Below are 23662 nucleotides of genomic sequence, written 5' to 3'. Positions count from 1 at the left end.
GAAAATAAACCCCTTCCGTACTATCCCCAATGCGCACGTGTACGAGTAGTCCAACAAACTTGTGGTCCACCCAAGTCCAGGCAGCCAGTAACGACCCTTACAGGCGCTACCCACCAATCACAATTCGACAACGCTTTTGACGAAACCACTCTGGTTTTTCAATACCACACATCTGAAACAGTGCCAGTATATCTATTTTACCAATTCTTTTTTTTTTTTATTTTTGGCTTCTGTTTCAAAGTTTCAGCACTTCCCAAGACAAACACGCACTCGAGACCAAAACAGCATATGGTCACATATTTGGTAAACATTTCAATTCAGCTGCTTCTTACCGCATTTGCTCTCTCCCCTTTTTCTCAGTCGAATCTATATATATATATATTCTTGAAACACATACTTGTCCATCATTCATTTGCTTCACAACTCACAAACTTGTCTTTTTTCATTTTGCACGAAAAGTTTAGAGACATGATTATTGGTATATAGCGAGAATATTAATCGGTTTAATTTGGATTTTCATCTTTTGATTTAACAGCACGAGAGAAAGAAGAAGAATGGGGAGAGGACGGGTACAGCTGAAGAGAATCGAGAACAAGATTAACAGACAAGTGACTTTCTCCAAAAGGCGATCTGGGCTGCTCAAGAAAGCTCATGAGATCTCCGTGCTTTGCGATGCTGAGGTTGCTTTGATTGTGTTCTCTACCAAAGGGAAGCTCTTTGAGTATGCTACTGATTCATGGTATGTATGATAATCCTCTCTTGTCTCTGTTATTGGGATGTACGTAGTGATTGGTTTTCATGGATCATGATCTGTTTGGAAGATTCTTTGCCGCTAAAGATTTTCATACAACCCTAACTTAACTGATAAATTTGCATTAGCATCATGTGCTCATTAGATCCAATCAACCGCATCTTCCGCACTCGCTTTTATTGGTCTTTTCTTGATTTTAGATTTCATGATGACCTCTGTAGAAAGATACAATGAAGTGGCTAGTTTCTGTTTGGTCTTGAGCATTAGTCAAACTTGTATTACTATACATCCACTAAGTTCCTCAAGATCTTTCTTTTTTTTACCCCTTCCCATATCTGATGCTTTTTTCCTTAAAAGGCATGTTTTGTCAAAATTCATGCAGGAACTGTGGTTTTTATTTTTATCTTTTTTAAAACTTCTCTCCGGTATATCCGCAACCCCATTTTTCCCGTTCTCTACTGTTTGTTTTCTGTTCAAAATGTGGGCCCTACGATTCAGAAAAGTTAGTAGATTGCATGATTTTTCTATATCAAGCTCGAAAGTTGATCTGGGTTGGAACAGAAACAGTGAGAAAACGGGTAAAAGGAGCTTCTTCATGTCCACTTCAGAATTAGGTACTATTTTTAAGCCTCCAGATACTTTGTCTACCTGGAGAAGAAAATGTTTAAAGAAAATTAGTGTATACAAATTAGCTGGTTACATTCCCCAACCCCACCCAGCCCTCCCACGCCCCCCCCCCCCCCCCCCCCCCGGGCCCAAAAAAAAAGGCTTTTTTCAATACATATTTTAGTAATATAAAATAATTTCAGCTATCCTTTCTACTTACTGAACTTTTGAGAGGCTGCTATTTTCTACTAGGAGGAATAAAGTACTGTTCTATTGCCTTCATTTCCTACTAGTTTTCAGTAAGTGACTAACTATATATTGCATGGTTATTATTTTTGGACATGCAGTATGATACTTTTGTGGTACAACATGCAATATATGTAATTAAGAAATCCCTTGCGTATGTTAGCGTACAGTAGTTATGCATAGTGCTAATACACGCACAAGCATCGAATATCTATATTTATATACTATATATAAAGGGAAAGAGGAGGGATTAGTCTAAATTTTTTGTGAAATTTTTTATAATTTCTATTTTACCCTTTAAATAAAGGGTAAAAATAGTATGGTCATCTTCCTAAAATAAACACACAAATATACACACCTCTATTTTTCTTGCCTAACAAATAAAGGGTAAAAATAGTACGGTCATCTCCCTAAAATAAACAACAAATATACACACCTCTATTTTTCTTGCCTAACATAACTTTCAATAAAGCAATAGCTATCAACAACTTTTTGTCTAAAAAAAAGAAAAAATATAAACACAATTCTTCTATCCATATTTCTACAAAAAAATAAAACTTCCAACAACTCCTAAAAAATTTAATAATTTTTCTTTTAAAAAATTTTCCTTCTAGATTTCCATACACACATAGGTGTGCCATTTCCACTATTATTAAGGCACAAACCCCAAAGTTGGAGGAAATTCTCTTCCTCTTCCATTCTTTATCAGATCAAATCAAATTGCACAAATTGTTGCCGACACATTATCATGTTAAAGTTTTGGATGAAAAAGGCACAAATTTTCGTTTAGCATATCATATCAGCACTTCGATAAAACTAGTTTAAAAAAAATTAGCAGAAAAAAGGCAAGGTCTAAGGTCTAATGTGATATATCCTGATTCATTATTGTTGTCTTCTTTTTCCTTGTATACACAGTAGAGGTGGCAAAATGGGCGGGATGGGCGGGATTTGCTTGGGTTTGAGATGGAACCGAGTCATATGGGTTTGGGCCCAACCTTACCCATATGTGTTTTGGGACTAACTTGGGCGGGATCATTTTAGGATGGGTTTAGATTGATCCCGCCCAATACCCAAATCCATTTTCTACATATTTTTTTTCCTTTAATTCATTTTTTATTTTTATATAATTTTAATATTTTTGATTTATTAAATTTCTTTTAGTTTTATTAAATAAACATGCAAGTGCTTTATACTCAAGATTCCCACCAAAAATTGGATTAACAAATAAAGGAAAAGATAGATATACAGCCATATTCCAACATATATCAAGATGGCCAAGGTCCTTAGGATGTTGAATATTTATCCTTATCATTGTCCAAGGATGACAGGTCTAAACTAACTGAAATGCTGGAAATTCTTGTGGATAATGACTAGGAAGACTACTAGATTATATTCGCTGGTATGACTATAAAAATTGTTAAAGATAATTTTTGAATCTAAGATTCCGTTTGGATTGACTTTTTTTTTCAAAAAATAAGTTTTTCAAATACAATGTTACAGTAATATACAATAACTCAAGAAACATCCCATCCATATTAATATATCAAATATTTCAAAAAAATTTTATAGTAAAAATTTTTCATATACACTGCTACAATAAAATATTTCAAAAACACCTACCAAAAACAGCTAATCCAAACGGAGCCCTTGCCATTTGAGCCCAATGGGTACCCAAGTATTTCCCATCCTTTCCCATTCATTAATGGGTATAGTTGGGATGTGTCCCAACTTAAACCCAATACCAAATTATAATACCCATCCCGCCCAAAGTTCCTTTGGGTATGGGTAGCCCATTGGGACTTGGGACAAATTGCCAGCTCTAATACACAGTAAACCTTACAAGGCTAATCAGATTATATGTGTCATGAAATTTTTAGTTACTAAGAAACTGAACAGTCTAATTCAGAATTTTTACATCGATAATTATGAACTTTTTCAGCTTTGAAAAGTACTAATTTCTTGTAACTTTATGACGAGCGTACTATTGTTCTTGTAGTTCACAAAGAATAACTTAATTAACTAGATTAAAATGACATGTTAGTCAAAAAAGGAGTGTAATAGTCCATCAACACTTTTGTGTGGCATCTACGGAACAAAGAAATACTAACAATGTTCGCATATTAAAATTTGAGTACTGTTTAGTGGCTTGCTTATTATCTTACGTGCCAGGCAGTCAGGCACGAGTAGTAGATTAACTTTACATCTCGCAGTAAGATACATCTTTATTGGCACTAACTGAGAGTCTTTCCCATCTGGCTAGTTCTTTTTGGTTTTTGTTCCCTCTGAGTAAAAGCTAGGTGAGCTAAACATTTAAAAGAGAAGCAAACTTATTCTATTTTGCTTTTTCATTTTAATGAAGTAAAAGCGACATTTATAACCTTATTTCATTTTCTCAGACCATTTTAAGGTGAAATCTGCACTAGTTGATTTGAGCAAACTAATTCATCTTTAAGCTCTTCACATCATATACCACCTCTCAATACTTATTCCTTTTCCATCAATTTCTTGCTAGTGGTTGTACTTGGGCGTTTCTCAAATGCACCTTACCGTGTTCGAATAAATTTCTAGGCATATCTTGTTATCAGTATGGGAATATGAGATACTTGTGACTTTTTCCTGCTATAGATTCATCTTGGATGTAACAGTGAATGGCATTATACTACGGCAAAGAGATTTGAATGTGCAATTGATCATCACTAGACCTGGCAATTTTGATCAAAACCTAACAACCCACCCGACCCACCCACTAATTTGAGAGGTTGGGTTGGGTAAGTTAGGTATTGGGTCAATTTTGGGTTAGGTAATAAAAATCCACATATATTTTGGACGGTTTGAGTATTTGTGTTAGACACCCATTACCCAACTTAAGGTAAAAAAACAAATAAACAAATTAAAATCAAGAAACAAGAAAAGACTAGCGACTATGTAATGAAGCCAAATGTTGGATCAAGCAAAACATCCCCTGGCCAAAGTTTTATTTGGCAGGCTTGTCCAAGTCTTATCTATAGTTGCTTCCTATTCCGTGGCTTGAGCTCTTCTATAATATATACATATTAGCATAGTAGTATTTGCAATTTGTGAATTGTTGCGAAGTAATAATTGCAGACATCATATTATATCATACTAGAAATTGGATTTTTTTTTTTTTTTTTTTACATTCTTTCAGGCGTACTGCTCTAATCATTATGGTGATATCCTAATGTGCATCCTAAACTATATTGAAGCTAGATATGATCAACTAAAAATCCCTGCAAATTGTTGTTGTATCCAACTTGGACCAAAAATTATTGCTTCGGTCTCTTAGTTTGGACCAAAGCTATACCCAGTTTGAAAATCCTTACTTGTATAAAAAATAATGAGTTCATCCAAGTAATAGTGTGTATTTTAGTGTATTTGTATGTGTAAAAATAACGTATTCCAAAATAGCTTAAGAAGTGGGTGTGTATTTGTATTTGTGAGTGTTTTAGTGTGTGAAAATATGTCTATTTATGTGAAAATGTGTTTATATGTGTGAAATTTTTTTTTTTGTATGTAAAAATGTATTTGAGAGAATTTACGTATCAAAATCTATTAATTAATATATTGGGTCATATTTGGGTCATGGGTTTGAAATAACTCAATATGACTCAATCCAAAATTAACCCAATTTAAAGTTAGACAGGTTGGATGTAACCCATTTAAATGAAAACCCAATACAATCTGCCCAAAACTCGCTCAATTGCCAGGTATAATCATCACTGGCAAACATACAGCAATATCTTTCTATATTTATACTTAAGACACTTGCGGAGTCCAAGAAAACTAGGTGGCTTCTCACACCATACACTTCCATAAGTCTACGGCTATGTACCTTACAATGTTGTGCTGTGACTTTCCATTTTCAAATGGATACACACACTAATTACATGTCTAGTTTTATAGAATGAAATTTATACGCTCAAGATACAACGGTTTTGTCTAGTTAAGCTGACAAAATGTGCTTGACACCGTCATATCTGCCAATACAACTACAAAGCTTAAACAGATTTATTTTTCATTAATTACTCTTAAGTTATACGCCAATGGTTGTCACATTAGGTAAATCAAGAGTGAATTCTTCATCCAATTTAGCATGTCACTTGATGTGTAGAACTGAAAGTTTTGACAATCTTATTCTTGTTAATTAACAACAGTTATCAATCTAAACAAGAAAATGTCCAAGAATAAAATTAATAAGAGAATATGTCATCCTTTTGAGAGCCTATAAAGCATCTTTTTCCCACATTGTATTTCAAGGCCAAACCAGATATTGTAGTAGATTGTTATGTAGTTTTAAATACTTTTAGCGCATGACATTTGATTAAATTTTGAAACATGCACGTGACAAGAACTTGTACAAATTCATAATATGGATGAAAGAAAAACATGCAACATGAAACCAAGATGAACCTTCTTCATGCTGAATCTTGTTCATTTTAATATGTCAAAGTTAGTTTACACTTTCCCTGTGTGATTGCCACATTGCCAAATGCTGGAAATAAAAGCATTGCCAATAGGTTCTACTGAATGGCCAACGCACTAAAGATATCCACTTCAAAACTAGAAAACAAATTGAAAACTCCTTCTTGGCATATTAGTCAAAATATGTTTGTCCTATGTATGAAGCTCCATCACAATGATGCATCAGCATTGACCACAACAATGCGACAAAACTGAGGAATCCTGAGCATTGGCTTTAATGAAGTTCTAGATTTTTTAGATTATGACGCAAATGTTCCCGAATAAGCAGCTTAAAACTAATGAAAGACCTAATTTTGAGACAGGTTTGTCAATTTGTGTAATTTTTGTACTGATGTCAATTGGTTCTTGTAAGTGGCATACTAAGAGATTGACATATATGTGAGTTATGAAGTCTGTTTTGCTAAACTTTGTTCAGGTTTTTACAGTTTTCCTTAAGAAATCGTTCAAAGAGCCATTATCTTTTTAATAAGCAACTTTAAATAGGATGCATCTAGAAACAAAAACATCAAATTGAGTTGTTTAGGATTCTCGTGATTGCTATTAAAACCAACAAGCGTCTCCCTTCAAAGAAAAGTAGCAGCATCTCTTGAGAGACCTATATCCTTTAAAGTGAAAATAAAATCTTCAGCTTGTTAGCTATGTTATTGGACTCAGTACAGGAGTCTCACTGACACGGCTAACTTTAGTGCAAAAGGAGGACTCATACACAAATATAGCAGGGCAAAATGAAGAGTTCGGGTAACCTAATGTGTTACAGAAGTTGTTGGTGTTTGGAGGATTTGTTGTTGTCAGTGTGTTTAAATTTCTTCATCATCTAACAACAGGTCATTCTTATCCAGCTCATTCTCCCTTCCAGCTTGAACCTTGCTATTCTTTCACTGGAAAAAAAAAAAGAAACAAAAAATTTAATACAAATGCTGCTAGTCAAATTATTTCATCTCTCATTAGCAGAAATCCAAGAGATAGGCTTTGTCACATGGAGTATAGATGGACATGTCTATCAAAAGTATCTTGGGCATTTCTTCACTTGACATTTTAGTGCTAGACGATCTAGAAAGTGACTGGAACATTTATTTCCTATTGATAGCTTAACAAAATTTTCTTCTCTAACAGCATGGAAAGGATCCTTGAGAGGTATGAAAGGTATTCCTATGCAGAAAGACAGCTTGGGGGTGCAGAAATCGAGTCACAGGTTTACGACTAGTACCCGACTGAAGAAACTTCACACAACAAATGTCTCCCTTAACTAGATCTTCTTAAGGAGATGGGACTAATGGTCAAAGCACTTAAAACATTTTGTAGGGCTGCTGGAGTCTGGAACATGCAAAACTCAAGGCCAGGATTGAAGTTCTACAAAGAAACCAAAGGTAGAAAAAAAGGAATCGACAAAATTTCCGTTTATTTGAAAGACAATTTTTTCAATGAGAGAAGTTCAAATGCATTATTTTCCTCTTGACATCTGTAGGCACTATATGGGAGAAGACCTTGACAATTTAAGTCTCAGAGAGCTTCAGAATTTGGAACATCAGCTTGATACAGCTCTTAAACACATCAGGTCAAGAAAGGTAAAATAAATAGAAAGTCTTACCGTATCCAAGTTTCTTGTAACGACCATCAAGGAAGTCCATTAAGCTGATCAGAAATTTTCCTTTACTTGCAGAACCAGCTCATGTTTGAATCAATTGCTGAGCTGCAGAAGAAGGTGAGAGCCCTTAAAATGAATATTCTTCCCATGCCTCCAAGAATACTTTTGAGTTAATCACAAATTGATGGTTATTGCGTGGTCCCAAAATTGTTTAAGAAGCAATATGTTTTTCTAAAGTAAAAGGAGCAAATTTGAGAGTCAGTTTGGCCTTTTCAGTCAATATAGTTATCCAAATCGTTGACAATACTTTGTTAACTATCAACACTTGCATTCTTTAGTGTGGCCTGAATGCCTACAAGATATGTAAGTGAACCCTGATTACAAGATGCACATTCACAAGAAAAAGAAATTACAGCGTCAACTGGTTTGTCTTATTTTGTTTAAATTCTTTGTTGTTCCCTTGAGAACTAAACCGCCTGATCAACTTGCAAAACAAAGATTAAAGAAATAAATCGCTCAAGCATTTTGGCTAAATGAAGCGTGAACTAAGTACCTCTGTTAAGATGATTGATGCCTCTTTGAGGATTATGCCTAATATAAAAGGTTGGTGGCACGTCACCTGTGAAACACAACAGCCCAACCTACACTATTGCTTCTACTAAATCTACACAATATAGAGAAGCAAAAATTTTTTACAACACCTAACTAATGCTCAATATAGTAGTAGGAAGAAGAGAAGTAGAAGATAGTTAAGAGATAATAAGCCAAAGTGCATAAGACTTAGTTGCTAGAAGCCTAAATAGATTTGAGAAATTCTATTTATTGGTTGAGAAATTAAGAGTTACAATGTCAACGTTAAGTAGAATAAATTCCTCATCTTTTCGTCTACAATTTAAAAAAGTCTAGGTTGATTATATAATGGTAAAAATCACTAATGAATTCATAAAATCACCCGTATCCTAGGTTACAAAAGTCATAGACATAAATCACATTTTAAATAAGTTAAGTGGAATAAATACCTCATCTTTTCAGCTACAATTTTAAAAGTCTAGGTTGATTTTATAATGGTAAAAATCACTAAATGAATTCATAAAATCACCTGTATCCTGGGTTACAAAAGTCATAGACATAAATCACATTTTAAATACATAAGCTATATTTTGGTTAAATTTGTAGCTGAAAATTTATTAAAAAATATGTAACTTAAAATGTTTGAATTCAAAAAATTAAACATGTGATATTTTTATTAAAATATCCAACATTCTTTATCACTTCTTGTGTTGTGGCAGGACAAGGCACTGCAGGAGCAAAACAACGTGCTTGCAAAAAAGGTGATGATCTTTGTTCCTCTCTTGCAGACATTCCAAAAAAAATGATTTTAATGCTATCAAAACCCATATTAGCTGTTATACTTACCCAAAAAATGCATGCTGCACACAATCATGTACACGCTGAAATAAATTTTGGGAGCCAAAATATAGGTGAAAGAAAAGGAGAAAGAACAAGCCCAACAGCCACAGTGGGAACAACAGAACCGTCACGACCTGAATTCATCATCATTGGTTAGGTCACAACCAATCAACTCCTTGAGCATTAGGTACTTTTTCTGACTCTCCATTTTCTAGAATATATTTAGGAATATCATTCTGATAATAAGAGTGAAATATTAGCCCCAAAAATATTAAGAAGGATTGTTGGACAAAACTTCACTTGAATCGAAATGATAATGTGCTCTTTTTTTAACATATTCGTTGGACGTTAACGAGCTTTTTGGTGGAAAATGAACATCTTAAACATTTAAGTCGAATTGGCCTCTTTTTTATCTTGTCCTGGGCATGTGAATTGGAGAGTCTGCTTGGATTGACTTTTTTTCGCGTTATTTTTGTTTGTGGGATCTATAGTAACAAACCCCAAAAATACACATTCAAATGCACTAAAAATAAAACTAAAAATGAACTTCAAAATTCTTTCTTCTTCCACACACTACTACCATAGCCATCCTTTCCCCTCTCTCTCTCTCTCTTATTTGTTTTTTAATGTCTCTCTCCTTCCCCTCCTCCCTCTTCCCCCTCCCTCTTTTCTCCCTGCTCCTCCCTCCGTCTTTCCTCCCCTCCCTTGCCCTCCCCCTCTTTGGTTGCGCTAGTTCTAACCAGAGATGTGCGACTAGAGAGAAGGAGGGAATGGCAGCCATGACTAGAGATGTGCAACTAGAAATGGGGAGGGAGGGGAGGAGAGAAGAGGAGGAGGGGGAGGTTGGTGGTGGGTAGTGAAAATTTTTAATATTTTTATCACTGCTCCAATAAAATTTTAAATTTTAAAATACTTCAAATATATATATATATATGTATATTGAAAAATATCCAATCCAAACAAATCATTCTATACTAGTTGTTTTTCACATATATTGTTACACTAAAGTTTTTGAAAAACATCTAATCTATACCGAGTGAAGTTTTTAAAATAGTTAGCCTTTTTTTAGGTCATCAAAATATAGGAATTATGCAATTACCTTACCAATTATACATTCTTTTATCCTATGTGTCTTGTGGAGACCCTGCATAATTTAAGCGGACAAACAAAATGGCGATGTATAGCCAAGTCAAATCCAAGTAGAAAAAAATAAGGACGTGCTGAGTTAGTATCCACCATTTAGACATGGCCAAACTTGAAAATTTTGTAACAATTTGCGAAGAATATTGTATTATCCAGAAAAGAGAACAATTCTGGTTTTTGAGTGCGTGTTCGTTTGAATTTAAACTTTCTAAACCATATTGTAGTTTCTTGTTGAATGTAGCTAACTGGCTTGAAGAAATTGGCGCAGTATTTAGTTAATCCTCCATCGTATCTGGATTTAGCTTTTGTGATAGAAGTGCTGTTAAGAAGGCTATATATATTAAATGGAATTTCTTTCTGTCAAAAAGGAAAAAAAAAAAAAAAAGAATGCCAAACGGGTTATATTTTGCATTAATTTCATCCATTTTACAAGCCCGCATAAGCTTAATTTAGTCGCATGAAATAATGTTGTGAAACCTAATTTGTTTGTCATGTTGAAAAAAAATATTGTCAATGAGTTACTATGCAAAATTTGTGCGAGTCAGTGATTAATTTTCATTCCTGAAAATTACAAAAGTTTGACTATTTTTATTTATTTAAGTAGGGTAGAGATTGGATTTAAGAAATAGGGAGGAAAGGGAGAAGGGAGAAGGGGCAATTAACCCAAGACCTCTATTCCTACACGTTTACTAAGAATTTGTTAAATAGATCATATTTAAAACTTAACAAGGATAAAAAAAATTGGCATAGGATTAGTAGATGTGACTTGTGAGTGAAATTAAACTAGGGTCCTTTCTTGGGTCAAATCTTGTATGTCAATAATTTAAGTATTATGTAATTTAATCTATTGTAACATTAGGAGAATTAAGTTTACATTTTTCTTCTGTTTCTCTTTAAGACTTAAAAGTTGCAAATTGAGTCTGATTGTAAGCTTTAAATTTGGCACTTTGGTGCATGCTTTGAGCCTTAAAATTATGCTGCAACCTTGACAATCACAGTCGGTTATCATTTAAATATCTGCACTTTCAGGGGCAAAGATCCTTGACATGGATCTTGCTATTATGCTTGTGCATTTTCTTCCTTTATTGGCAGAATGTCTTACTTCAATCTTCCATACCCTTCTGAATAGGGAATCCAATTTGTTGTTGATGACTCTGGAGGGTTTTCTGGTGTAGCTGCAGAGTTTCTGGAGAACATTGCAGATGATTACACCAACATCCCTGTATTACTATATTCAGCCCGCAATCCTCGCTTGCACATGACCACCAAAAGTCAGAAGCAGTCAATCTCTAGTAGTCTTCATGATGCAATTTCATTTTCAAGATTATCAACCTTCTGTAAACTGATCGTCCCTGTTGGACTACCCTCCCTGAGTAAAAGTGAGCAGTCCTCATTCCATAAAAGAGTTTTACTTATATGACCTGTTCTCTTATACTTGTCTCCTCATTCATATACATTTTGTGGAATACCAGATGATCCTCTTGAGCTCATTGGAGCTTATTTAAGAACTAAAAATCAGCGCAGTCTTTCTTTTATGGTTCTACCTCTTCTAGTTTAATAATGACATGAATGTCTGCAGAACTTTATATGTACTCTGCTTATGTTAACGGCTGCCCAGTTGGTTAGTCAAATTCTAGAAAACTTGCATTGACTCTTCTGCCTGGAAAACTGTGAAGGTAAAGCTTCCAGGTATCTTTGCATAGACGATGAGAAGCCTTACCATTCCAGTGCAGTTTATGCCTCTGGCATGCACTCCATCAGCCTCCCTTTTCGAATGGAACCTATTGGGCCCACTACAGATCTGACCTGTGCGTCTGGTGCACTGGATATGAACGAGGTCATACATATGTTAGCTGGACAAGCAAGACAGAATATGGTCACTATTTTGGATGTCGCTATGCCAGCACCTTCTTTGATTGGTATGTTGGTCTGCCTGTTGAAATTTGACTTTTCTTAGTTGTTAATTTCTTTAGCTTTTTAAGTTTAATTCTTATGCATAGGGAACCAACTTGAGCAATCCTTGCTTGAAAATTTGGAACCTTTGACGCCTGAGATAGCTGAAAATGTTGAGGACTTGCAAGCAGTGGAGGCCATGTCAGTTCATGGAGTACTTGGGGCAGGTATTTGGCTGGTGTGCTTTAACTTATTTATCTTCGTCTTGTCAAACAAACATATGTGAATTAGTCTACCTTGCCTTAAGTTTGTCCATGTTGTGCTAGACTATACTGATATTTGAAAGCTGTGCAATCATTTCTCTTTCCTGTCTGGTTTCCTAAGAGGATGTTTGGACTATGGACTACTCAACAGCACACTTATCCACAGCATTTCAATGTGACAAGAATAGTAAATCATGAAGCTATATACAAGATTACAAGCAAATAAAGAAAAATTCTTAAACATGTCCAGCACGTAATATAAAAATTATGCCCTCCAATTTTATTTGATGAAATGTAGAGATTTCCAAGATCTCTAAATAAGATGCAGGTTTCTTTAGCTGTTTCTCCATTGCTATAAGCCGATAACTTCTTGTCATCCCAAGGATCATCTTCCTTTTCCCCACCTTTATTTGTACGCAAAACACATGTATCTGGAACTAGTTGGAAATCTGCAGCTAATCATTGATCTTAATTGTCTATTTAGATGAAAAAAGGAAAAAAAAAAGAAATTATCTAATCAGATGATTCAGATTTTAACCCATTATCAAAACTATTTAATTTTCCAATTTGGTTATAATATGCAGAGGTTTATATTGGAGTTTGTAAGCCTTTGCGAAGCCAATGAATGAAGGTCCGGTTGAGCTTTGTTACTCATGGGATTCCAGAGTTGCTTAGAAGGCCTACCTACCCTTAGTGTAACCATAAAATAATTTAATTTATGCTTGAATGGACAAATTGTTGCAAGGAAACTAGCCAGTATATCATGAAGTTTCCATATATTTGAGGCCACGAACTGCATTAGCAAGAATGTTTAGACTACCAAGATGAAAGCATATTCTACTTGGACTCCTTGACAAGTAGTTAATAGCTGCTTTGTGGTTTGACGCTTAATCTGCTTCGTGGGAGAGAGAGTTACAGAGTCAGTTTGTTTAATTTTTATCTTTATTTTTGTTTCTTTTCTTTTTAGGAGTGCACGAAGCCACAGTTTCTGAGGTGAAAAGTGCTGTTCAGAATGCTTATGAAAAGGCACTGCAAAGACCCAGATTCTCACAGTTGTCTGTGTCTCGATGCCCTCTTCCCATTCCTCTGCCTTTTCCCTCAATCTTTGGAAACCTTGTTGGTCAACATGGCGAGCTGTTGGGAACCCCAATTTTAGGTTCTCCATCAAGGGGATCCCTTGATGTCCATTCCATTCCCATGGCAGCAAGATTACGTTCCAGCAGCGCTATTTTGCCATTTCTGGAAAGTAGATTGCACAATCTTCAAAGGTTTGGTATTCAGCGAGGAGCGCTCGGAGCCGGACTTCTTAGAAGTTGGGGTTTTGGCAAGGAGGAATTGGTAGATGCTGGAGAGGCACTGTCTAATATGGTCAGGACTTTGAGTCCCTATTCTGAAGAATCATCCGAGTCAGATTAAGTGGCTTAGGATTTTCAGGCCCTTTGTGAATGTTTCTCTAGTTTGTGAAGTTAAATAGATTTTCTTCACTGCTTTCACAATTTGAACTTGTTTTAAGTTCATTGCCCAAAAGGAGGAAGCAAAAAAAAAAAAAAAAGGGATTTCTAGGTTACCGCTTGTTTTATGAAATCTTGAGTTGATCATTAGCCAAATCTTTAGCAGACTAGGAAAAACAGTAGCCTCAAGTATCAACTGGCGTGAAGTGGTATTGACTGTTTAACCTTTGAGGTGGTTGAACCAATGCAGAAATTAGGTTTCCATGTGCTTACTTTCGTGAACAATTATCTGAAGGTGTTTTGGCATGTTTCAAAGACTAGAGAGCCAATAACTTAGTAATTCCGATAACTAGAGATGCAACTGAGAGAAAAGATATGCATCTCTAAATGGCTTTGCAGGAACGTACAAGTCATACTGAGACCAGATTATATATCAATGGAGCAAGGAAAGACTGCCAGCTGAGCCAGGCCTTTTCTTTTCCATTACAATGCAGCAAGCTAAATGGACTCGGGGGTTACTTGCCTACAATTACCATTGAGATTGTCACCACCAAAGCCAACCTCAATTACCATTGAGATTGTCACCACCAGAGCCAACCTCATTCCATCTGCAGTTGATTGGGGGAATGTTTCCAGCAAATACCAAAAGAAATGGAGGCAAGGCTCTAAGGCCGTAGATCCTCTATTCTCTCTGAACTTTCATTCATTCTTCAATCATCTGAGTGTGTTGAAACTTAGTCCATTTAGCCAATTCAATCACCATAACACCTGAATGGATGAGCAGCTAAAGTTGAATTAGGACCTCGACAATAATGTGGCATTGCATTGTTCTATAAGAGGTTCATCTTAGGCTTGTCTGGACAATACCAATGTAAGCTAGATAAAGAATTGCCACGGGACGTCCACAGAAGTAACTAATACAAGACCATATATGTGCATCTTAGAAGGAAGACACGGGTAAGGCCATCTTGATCTAGATAGATAATTTTACCAGTATTTGTGACCCTTGTAGTACTTCTGCATGGTGTCAATTGTAGGCATGCATTTAAGCAAACTAGTAAAAACTACAGCACGCAAGTGGCTTTGATCAATAAAAAGATCATGCTGAAAGACTTTGAATGCATAGAGCACTTCATCTTTGTTGAAATAACACGGGTTCCTGCCGGAGAAGACTCAGGAGAATTTCGTCTGTGACCAGAAGTTGGCAGTGAAAATTTGAGTGAAGTTTACATGGCAATATTCTGGTGATCCCACGGTTGCTGAGGCAAGATTTATCCTCCAAAGTTATGAGATATCGCTGACCAAGATAACATCAGAATTGAGGTAGATTACTCTTTCCAGACAAGGCTCAAGAAGGTAAACCAAGTAATTTCTTGCATAATTAAGTGGTTTGTTCATGCGTTTTTTTTTTTTTTTTTTTCACAGAGGAGGACCTCTTGTCCTTTACAATATCAGGACTGAAGTAGTATGCCTTGTATTTCAGTGATGGCAAAATCCATTTAAGAGGAGACTGAAGAAGAGGGATTTTTATCAGAATATATGAAATGGAAAAAGATGTTTTCAAGTATGGAGTGAATAGCAGCAATCGTAGCAAAGAATGTACTGATTACCAGGGTCATGGCTCTATGAACAAGAGAGGGGTTACATGCTACTTGAGTTGGACGATTTGTGTCTAAGGGGTTGCTGTTGAACAAAGTTGCAGACGAACATTCATTGTTTTCTTGTATATTCTTGAATAGCAGCGGTTTATTGTAGCAAAATTGTTCAAAGTACAGCTGATTTCTTTATGTGATGAAATGAGATGATCTATTAGCTTCATACTAAAGCGGCAAACTTGATGATTGCCATAATTTTGATATGCATTTCTTAACAAGTTTATGCAAATTTTCCAACATAGTTCAGTAAATTAATCAGCTAATTTGCAATTGAATTGGAGCCAGACGAAGACACAAGGGCAGATGGACAATGGACAGTGGACTTGGTTGTGGGGAGGGTAACTTAGCAGCTAGTAGTAAGGTTGAAACATCGGGTGTGTGTATAAAGTAACAAACTGTAGGATGTAACACCCAGCGGGATCCTGACATGCATTACCAACACTTCCTGATAACATTCATCTGCATGAAACCAAAGCCAGTAAAAAAAAAAAAAGAAACAAGTGGTTTTGACTTCAGTTTTTAACCGAATTTCCTGTTAACTAGTCAAAAGAGATTGTCACAATGGTCAAATGCTTAGGTAACTCTTTATCTCTGTATCACTGGTGCAGGCAGTGCATGCAAACATGGTTGTACTTCTTGACCTTAACTGCAGTAATTAAATACTTTTTAAACTTTTTGCCAATGTATCTGAGGCATTAGCTGGGAACTTTTCAACAACCCAATCTTAGCAAAACAGAGAGAAAATATGCAGTTATTGGTTACAATGATTGGCCATACAAGTCATACTGAGACCAGATTATGTCAAGTGGGCAAGGCTTGCCAGAGTCCAGCCTGATCCAGGGCTTGCCTTTTCCACTCCAATGCAACAGGCTAACTGGACCAGGATGCAGTTGCCTACAATTACCACTCAGATTATCACCACCAAGGCCATGCTGATTCCATCTGTGGTCGATTGGTGCAATTTCTCCTGCAAATACCAAAAGAAATGGAGGCAATGATCCAAGATCATAGATTCTCTGATTTCTTTGAATCTCCATCCATCTTTCAATCATCTTTGTGTATTTAAACTTTCTCCACTTGACCAAGTCAATCACCATTACACCTGGGAAAAAGTCATCAGCAGCTCAAATTAGCACGTAGTCAACTTTCAGAGCCTCCCCTTTTTAACAATGCCATATGTTCAGGTAACTGTTTTAAACTTAGAAGCAAGTCCTCAAAGAATATTTTATGCAAGTCCTCTAGAGTCTTTGCAGAGTTCTTCTACATTGAGAGTTTCCACCCAAGACTGATGTAGAATTACGATAAAAAATAAGGGATAACTGTGGAAAAAACCCCAATAGCATATATGGTGGTGCATTGTGAATGAAACTTATAGTACACTACCAACTCAAGACAGAATTAGAAGAAAAATGGGGGAAAAAAAATTAAAGAGACACTACTGTTTTATTTATCCACCATAAATACCTGCACTTAAGCAAAGGAGAAAACTTGGAACAATAACGACATGCATTAAAGTCTGCACCTCAGGTGTCATTGTCTTAACAGGCTTAAAGATAAAGTAAACAGAATAAAGAAAAAAGTAACAAAACTTGACATTTCACCTGTATTGAAGTAACAGGGTTTCCGGCCAGAGAAGACTCTGGAGAATTTCTTCTGTGACCAGAAGTTGGGAGTGAAATACTTTGTGAAGTTTGCATGGCAATATTCAGGTGATCCCAAAGTTGCTGATCCAAGACTTGTCCTCCATAGTTTTGATATATCATCAACCAAAACTACATCAGAGTCAAGATATATGACTCTTTCCACACAAGGCTCAAGAAGATGAGCCAAGTAATTTCTTGCATAATTCAGTGGCTGTTCAAGAGTTTCTCTTATAGTGGATGATATCTTGTTCTGTACCGTTTCAGGGTTAAAATAGTATGCCTTGAAATTCAAGGATGGAAAAATATCTCTAATAAGGGTTTGAAGATGATGATCAGAATCCGAATGTATGAAATGGAAAAAAATGTTTTGTGGGCAGAAAGCATTCTGCAGAATGGAATTAACAGCAGCAACTGTGCCACGGAGGAATTGAGTATCAAGAGTCATTACTAAATGAATAAGAGAAGGATTGCATACTGCCACTTGCATGGGATGATGGCCATGATTGATCATCATCAAAGAATTGCTGCTGAAAGTGGAAGACAAGCATTTGTTGTTTTCTCCGTTGTTGAATGGCACCGACTTCCTGTAGGAAAACTGCAGGTGGGGAACTGAATTTTTCTGGGAAATGATTGAAAATGAGGTTGATCTTATGGCTTCTGCAGGAGGAGATGATTGAAAAGATGGACAAAATAGGATGATCCCGATTGAAATGGTCACTAAATTGGCAACCTTGACGATTGCCAACATTTTCTTTATCAGAAAATCTTGGTGTCTATTTCTTCTAGACCTATATCAGAAACAGAAAATGTTTCAAGAAATCAATCAATCTTCAAAAAAAAAAAAAGAACACAAGCTACAAATTAGAGACTGCTTCTCAACGTTCTTTTCTTCTTGATCCAATTTTCAATCTTTCTAAGGTGATCGATCATATATAACTCAACAAAAACAGATACTACTACACACAGACATATGTGGAGTGGTGGAGTCCTTACTAGGGGATGAATTGACTTAGATATCTGAGTCTTTACCTTTTAAATTCTTGACAATTTCTCGCCCCACTGACAAGGTGAGAAATAGTGGAAATGTGGAATGCCAAAACTAACCGTTATTTAAGATGTGTCCATCCCAACAGACATTTTTTAATTGATCACAAATGCATATATATATATATTAATAAAAAAACTGAATTCTATTTCAAAATGCCTTAACATTAAACAAGTTCTTTAATAGAGTATTTAAGTTGACTTAAATGTCATCTGCAAATCTTAGCAGCCTTAAAACCACTTTGTCATAAGTTGATCCAGATTGACATTAAATTTTCCGTCATAAATTCGAAATTTCTTAACAATTGTGAGATTAATTGAATGGATTTCATGTAATAAGTTGGATTTTTCTTCTAGAGGTCAGGAATTCATTACCCATAATTTTTGTCTATGCAACACCAGTCAAGTAATTCAGCAAGCCAAAATTATGACCCTATAAGTTTTATACATTTCGGTATTTTGATTTCTTAATTATTAGCTATTTTTTCAGGAAATGAGTTAAGTTTTTTTCCCACCTCTACATCTTTCAATTCTTCTCAAACTAGATTTATTCTTTTTTGGACCTAACAAGTTTTATATTCAATGATGGAATTGCTCCATGTTATATGCACAAATAATTTTTTTAAAAAATAAAAATCCTTTTTCTTTAATTCTTAAATCTTACAATGTAATATTTAGTTAGGGAAACTTGGAAGAGTGCATTATTCTTCTATTCTTTGAGAAGGAAGAGGCAGATTTGAAAAGGAAAGCACAGCGCAATGCGCATTTGAAGAAATCTTCAACTCAATATTAAACTAATCAAAAGACACACCAAATTAATTACTAGTCACCAAACTCAGTGGACATAAAACATAAAATAGCAGCATATATCAACACATATCAACTTTCTTTCTTTTATTTTTCAGATAAAAAATTTAGGGATTTCATATTTTTTCTAAGCTCATAAGTTAAGCACTTTTTTTATCCCCTTTTTTCCCTACTCTTCAAATTTATGTTTATGCATTCTTCTCAGTTCTACACGCCCAATGATCTTTAAAAAAAAAAACATTCCAAGAACAAAAATACCATTTCAATTTGTTTCATCCTAATCTCGAATTTATTATTATCAAAGTCATTAGTGCATAAAATGGTATATATAAATGTTATAATACATATTTAGGTGAGTGATGGATGAGAGGTGATTTCAAAAGCACATGCTTTTGCTACGAGGAAACGTTCTAACAATAATAATAATCTTTAACAACTTTTACCCACCGAGAAAGAAAAAATATGATGGTACTAAGCATCCGATGGATCCGTGGAGTTTGACGTAAGGGATTTAATAATATCCGATGGCAATTCACATCTAATTAATTCTCAGACCATTTCCAACGTCTCCCTCTTTGATGTCTTCGTCCTTAAGCAATGGATTAATCCCAAGAAAATTTCAAAGTGATGAGGTCGATTGGTTAATTGGGCAAGGCAAACTATGTACAACTTTCAGAGATAGAAGAAAAAATAATAATAATACAAAAAAATCTTGGCTAACTAATCGTACGATAATACTTTTCCTTTCTTTTTGTTAAAGTCAATTTAAGCATTGTACTTTTTTCTTCTTCTTCTTTTTTTTTTGTTTTTTATGAAAATCATTATTGTACGTTACTCACATCACCTTCGATTATTAGAATAAGTTTCCGCTGCATTTATATATTTTGGAGTAAAGTGGTTATATATACGGGCAAAAAACTTCAGCGGCCACTAAACTATTAGTCAGATCATATTTTGGCCATCAAACTATTTTTCGCCAGTAATTGACCAGCGGCCACTAAACTATTAGTCAGATCATATTTTGGCCATCAAACTATTTTTCGCCAGTAATTGACCACTAAACAACTTAATCAGTAAATTCGTGACCATTTAGTCGATAATTGCTCTTAATCTGTGAAATTAGCTGTACACGTGGCAAAGTGCGGGGTAATTTTGTCTAACAATTATGCGACCTTATTTCACAGATTAACTGTTAATTTTACAGATTAAGAGCAATTATCGACTAAATGGTCACGAGTTTACTGATTAAGTTGTTTAGTGGTCAATTACTGACGAAAAATAGTTTGATGGCCAAAACATGATCTGACTAATAGTTTAGTGGCCGTTGAGATTTTTTACCCTATATATATATATGTGTGTGTGCGCGCGCGCGCGCGCGCGTATACTTCAGAATTGGAGATGCTAAAAAAGGAATACTCGCAGGTATGGATTGCTAACTTTTGTGAAAAAAATTTTATAATTTTTTTTATCTCACGTACATCATATCGTTATAGTATATTTTTTCACAAAAACTCTCAAAAATCTAAATCCGAACAATTAGGGATTATAGAGCTAGCTAAATTGCTTTAGGTGTAAGCCTTTCACACTTCTAAATTCACAACATACCAATCGCCTGCTTCAAAGTTCAAATGGGAAGGGTATGTGGAAATTTTATGCTTCACGTGGCAGATGAATAATAGCATTAATATTAGGCAAGACCTTATTATTTAATTGTTGATAAGGACGATTGGAGGGATGCTACTCCAAAGTCCAAACTTCAACCACTTCCTTCTTCACTTCTATAATCATCGTATGTTAAGAAATCCAAATCAAGAACTGTCTATTTCAGGTTTTCCAGACGATGAGCCTGAGACCTTTCTTTTCTTTTTTAAAGATGTCAAGACTTTAAAGTTTGGGTAAAACTTATTTCACACCGACACGAATGACCACAAGACAAAAATTGTAGTGATTCTTAGCACTCATAATTGAAGAGTCTTCACCCACCGCATGATGTAGACACCACACAACCAGGGGACACGAAGGATTCAGAGTACTCCCCTCTTCTCGTTTCGTTTCATTAAAAGTAGGGTAAAAAACAAAAAAACCCCTGTGATAAACCTAATATACAGAAAAGCCCCCCATGGTTTCAAAATATACAACACGACCCCTCATGCTTTGAACTAAATTGTAAAGGTGACGGAATCCGTTAAATTTAACGGAAATGGTCAAAATGACCAAAATACCCTGATATAATTCAACAAAAAAACAGCTCAAAAAATCATTTATTTTATTTTCTAAGTAGAGAGAATTGAGAGTTAAGGGGTAGAATAGGTATATTTGATAAAAATTAGGTATAAAAATTTTTTTTTAGGTTCCAATATGTCATTTCCGTTAAGTTTAACGGATTCCGTCACCTTTACAATTTAGTTCAAAGCATAAGGGGTCGTGTTGTATATTTTGAAACCATGGGGGGCTTTTCTGTGTATTAGGTTTATCACAGGGGGCTTTTTTTGTTTTTAACCCTTAAAAGTATCATATTTTCTATTTTGAGGTATTTTAAATTATTTGTCTATCTTGAGAAGATCAATGCAATTTTTATTCTCTCCTTCTAATGTAATCCCACCCTTTAATCATATACATGTTATCATTTAAATTTAAAATTTAAAATTACGAAGGTAAAATTAGAAATAGAAGCACAAACATCACGATCGAATTACTATTTTTAAAAAGGTTGGATTTCCTAAACATGACAAAATAATTGGATCGGAGTGAATATAATATATCTACTTTTTAAAATTCTTTTTCTTAAATCTCCTCGCTCCCCACATCCTTTCCACCTTACAACAATGAGACACAAATAATTTAGACTATAATAGATATACTTTTTTGTTAATTCTTTCTTTTTCTTTTTCTTTTTTTTTTTTCACTCTCCCACCCCTCCTCACATGCTCTTCACCCCTAACTGCCAAATATAGAATTCGAACCCGAACCTAGTGGAGAGGCAATTAGGCCGACCCCAGTGATTAACTATAATTGATATACATATGTATTATAAATAATTATTACTTAAACTCTGTTTCTTTTTCTTTTTTTTTGAGCCCGTTTCTAGTGTTAAAGATACTTTTGACTTTGTCAGTGTAGACTACGACTAAACTGACCAAGCAAATGTCTTCTTAATTACTTTAACTTTGTAATTTTTGTTTGATGAATTCTTTTTCTTATTTAAAGGCTCATTTTAATTAAATAGCATCAGCTTGTCTCTTTGGGGTGTGGAACAGCAAATGGTTGATTATCAACAGGGGCTTGGTTCAGCTCTGAGAAAAGGACTGATCATAGTTGGCGAGTCTTTTTTGTCCCGTTACTCCTGTGGCCTAAACATCATCTCCACCCATATTGTTTGACTCAAAGGCAAGCACCGAAGCCCAAAATAGAAGCTTAACTCTGATTCTGCCCAAGAAAAATAAAGGACAACCAAGGGTCCAAACCCATGATCCAGCTCGAAAAGCTAGGTCCGGATATTTGTCAAAAAACTTCTGCCCTGGGCTTTGGAAAATGGCATCTGAAGCTATCATCCAAAGAAAAATTATGGCCTCTTTTGAATTGCTATTTTTCACAGAAAAATTTTTACAAAAAGTTTTCACTAAATATATTTTTCAATCATTTTTTTTATCTTACATACACATATATATATATATTAAAACTCCTAAAATAGCTTCAGAAGAGAAGGAAAGAGATTTTGATATTCTTTAGAAGTGTAGGAAAGAAATGGATTGATTTTGGATGTATACATAGATAAAAATGTGTTCTAGACATATAAAGATAAATTGACATTCAGAAGGTTTGTATAAAAGTTCCAGCCAACTTTTCGTCCTTTTTTCACCTAGATTGGGCAGAAAACTTTTTCAAACTGAAGCATCTACAGTATTAGTCCAAATCAGCCAGTTTCTTTTCTTTTCTGTTCCAAAAAAACTTCCAAACAAGTGAAAGTTTATAGGTCCGTGTAGATTAGATATTTCTCAGAGTGTTTTTCAACAATACTGTAGCATTGTATGTCAAAAAAAATTTGTCACTATTGATGTATTTTGAGATATTTTTTTAAGTTTTAAATTTTATTGAAATAATTTTAAAAAATTGTTGAATATTTCATCGGAAAAATACCGGTTTTCGTCCCCAAACTTTGGACACAAGACACATTTCGTCCCTCATCTTTCGGGCATGACACATCTGGTGTCTGAATTAAGAATTTTAGACCAAATGTTATCCTCAAACGGCAATTTATCCACCATTTAACGAAACCGGTCACGTGAGATTCACGTACCGTTAAAGCTTCTGTCCGAAAGAACCCAGGTGGAAAAGGACGTTGTCTCCACTTTCCTTGTCCAAAATCGAATCTGAGCTCACTCTCTCTCTACAAGTTCACTTTCCCCTTTCCCTTGCCTTTCACTTTCCCTTTTCCTTTCACTTTCCCTTTTCCTTTCACTTCAACGACTTCCTCTGCAAATTTCCAAGCCTAAGCTCAAGCTCCATCTGAAAATTCTGCCGAGAGCAAATCCCCTCTTCCAAATCAAATTCTGCCAAGAAATAAAGTAGAAACTTGCATAGAAACTTGCATAAAGCAACACCCAGCATTGTGGCTGTATTTCCCTAAAATGAGATCTAGAAATCTTGAGTCGTCATCGTCATCGT

The 23662-nt window shown here is 35.1% G+C and overlaps 3 protein-coding genes and 1 pseudogene across 4 annotated transcripts; 2 read left to right on the top strand and 2 right to left on the bottom strand.

Moving 5' to 3' along the window:
* Window positions 1-417: 417 nt before the first annotated feature.
* Window positions 418-9298, top strand: LOC113769216 (agamous-like MADS-box protein AGL8 homolog). The gene is made up of 7 exons (XM_027313682.1): window positions 418-739; window positions 7217-7295; window positions 7406-7470; window positions 7569-7668; window positions 7764-7805; window positions 8978-9019; window positions 9170-9298. The coding sequence occupies exons 1-7, from the start codon at window positions 555-557 to the stop codon at window positions 9296-9298; spliced, it is 642 nt and encodes a 213-aa protein (XP_027169483.1). The 5' UTR covers window positions 418-554.
* Window positions 9299-9868: 570 nt separating this feature from the next.
* On the top strand, window positions 9869-14133 carry LOC113769215 (protein misato homolog 1-like). The gene is made up of 5 exons (XM_027313681.1): window positions 9869-9940; window positions 11371-11620; window positions 11918-12160; window positions 12242-12361; window positions 13365-14133. The coding sequence occupies exons 1-5, from the start codon at window positions 9869-9871 to the stop codon at window positions 13811-13813; spliced, it is 1134 nt and encodes a 377-aa protein (XP_027169482.1). The 3' UTR covers window positions 13814-14133.
* Window positions 14134-14410: 277 nt separating this feature from the next.
* LOC113769554 lies at window positions 14411-15489 on the bottom strand (annotated as a pseudogene).
* Window positions 15490-16031: 542 nt separating this feature from the next.
* On the bottom strand, window positions 16032-18266 carry LOC113768292 (probable galacturonosyltransferase-like 6). Of its 2 annotated transcripts, XM_027312577.1 has the most exons (3): window positions 18176-18266; window positions 17105-17934; window positions 16032-16605 (listed from the first exon to the last, which is right to left on the bottom strand). In XM_027312577.1, exons 2-3 carry the CDS (start codon window positions 17892-17894, stop codon window positions 16262-16264), a joined length of 1134 nt encoding a protein of 377 aa, XP_027168378.1. In that variant the 5' UTR covers window positions 17895-17934; window positions 18176-18266; the 3' UTR covers window positions 16032-16261. The 2 variants fall into 2 exon arrangements, with proteins under 2 accessions (XP_027168378.1, XP_027168377.1); XM_027312576.1 differs by lacking the exon at window positions 18176-18266 and having other exon boundaries at window positions 17105-18167.
* Between the last annotated feature and the right edge of the window lie 5396 nt (window positions 18267-23662).

This window comes from Coffea eugenioides, chromosome 4, assembly GCF_003713205.1.
Source record: "Coffea eugenioides isolate CCC68of chromosome 4, Ceug_1.0, whole genome shotgun sequence".
In the NCBI taxonomy this organism is placed as follows: domain Eukaryota; kingdom Viridiplantae; phylum Streptophyta; class Magnoliopsida; order Gentianales; family Rubiaceae; genus Coffea; species Coffea eugenioides.
Note: the sequence above shows the minus strand (reverse complement) of the source record. Positions and strands in the feature narration are given on the sequence as shown.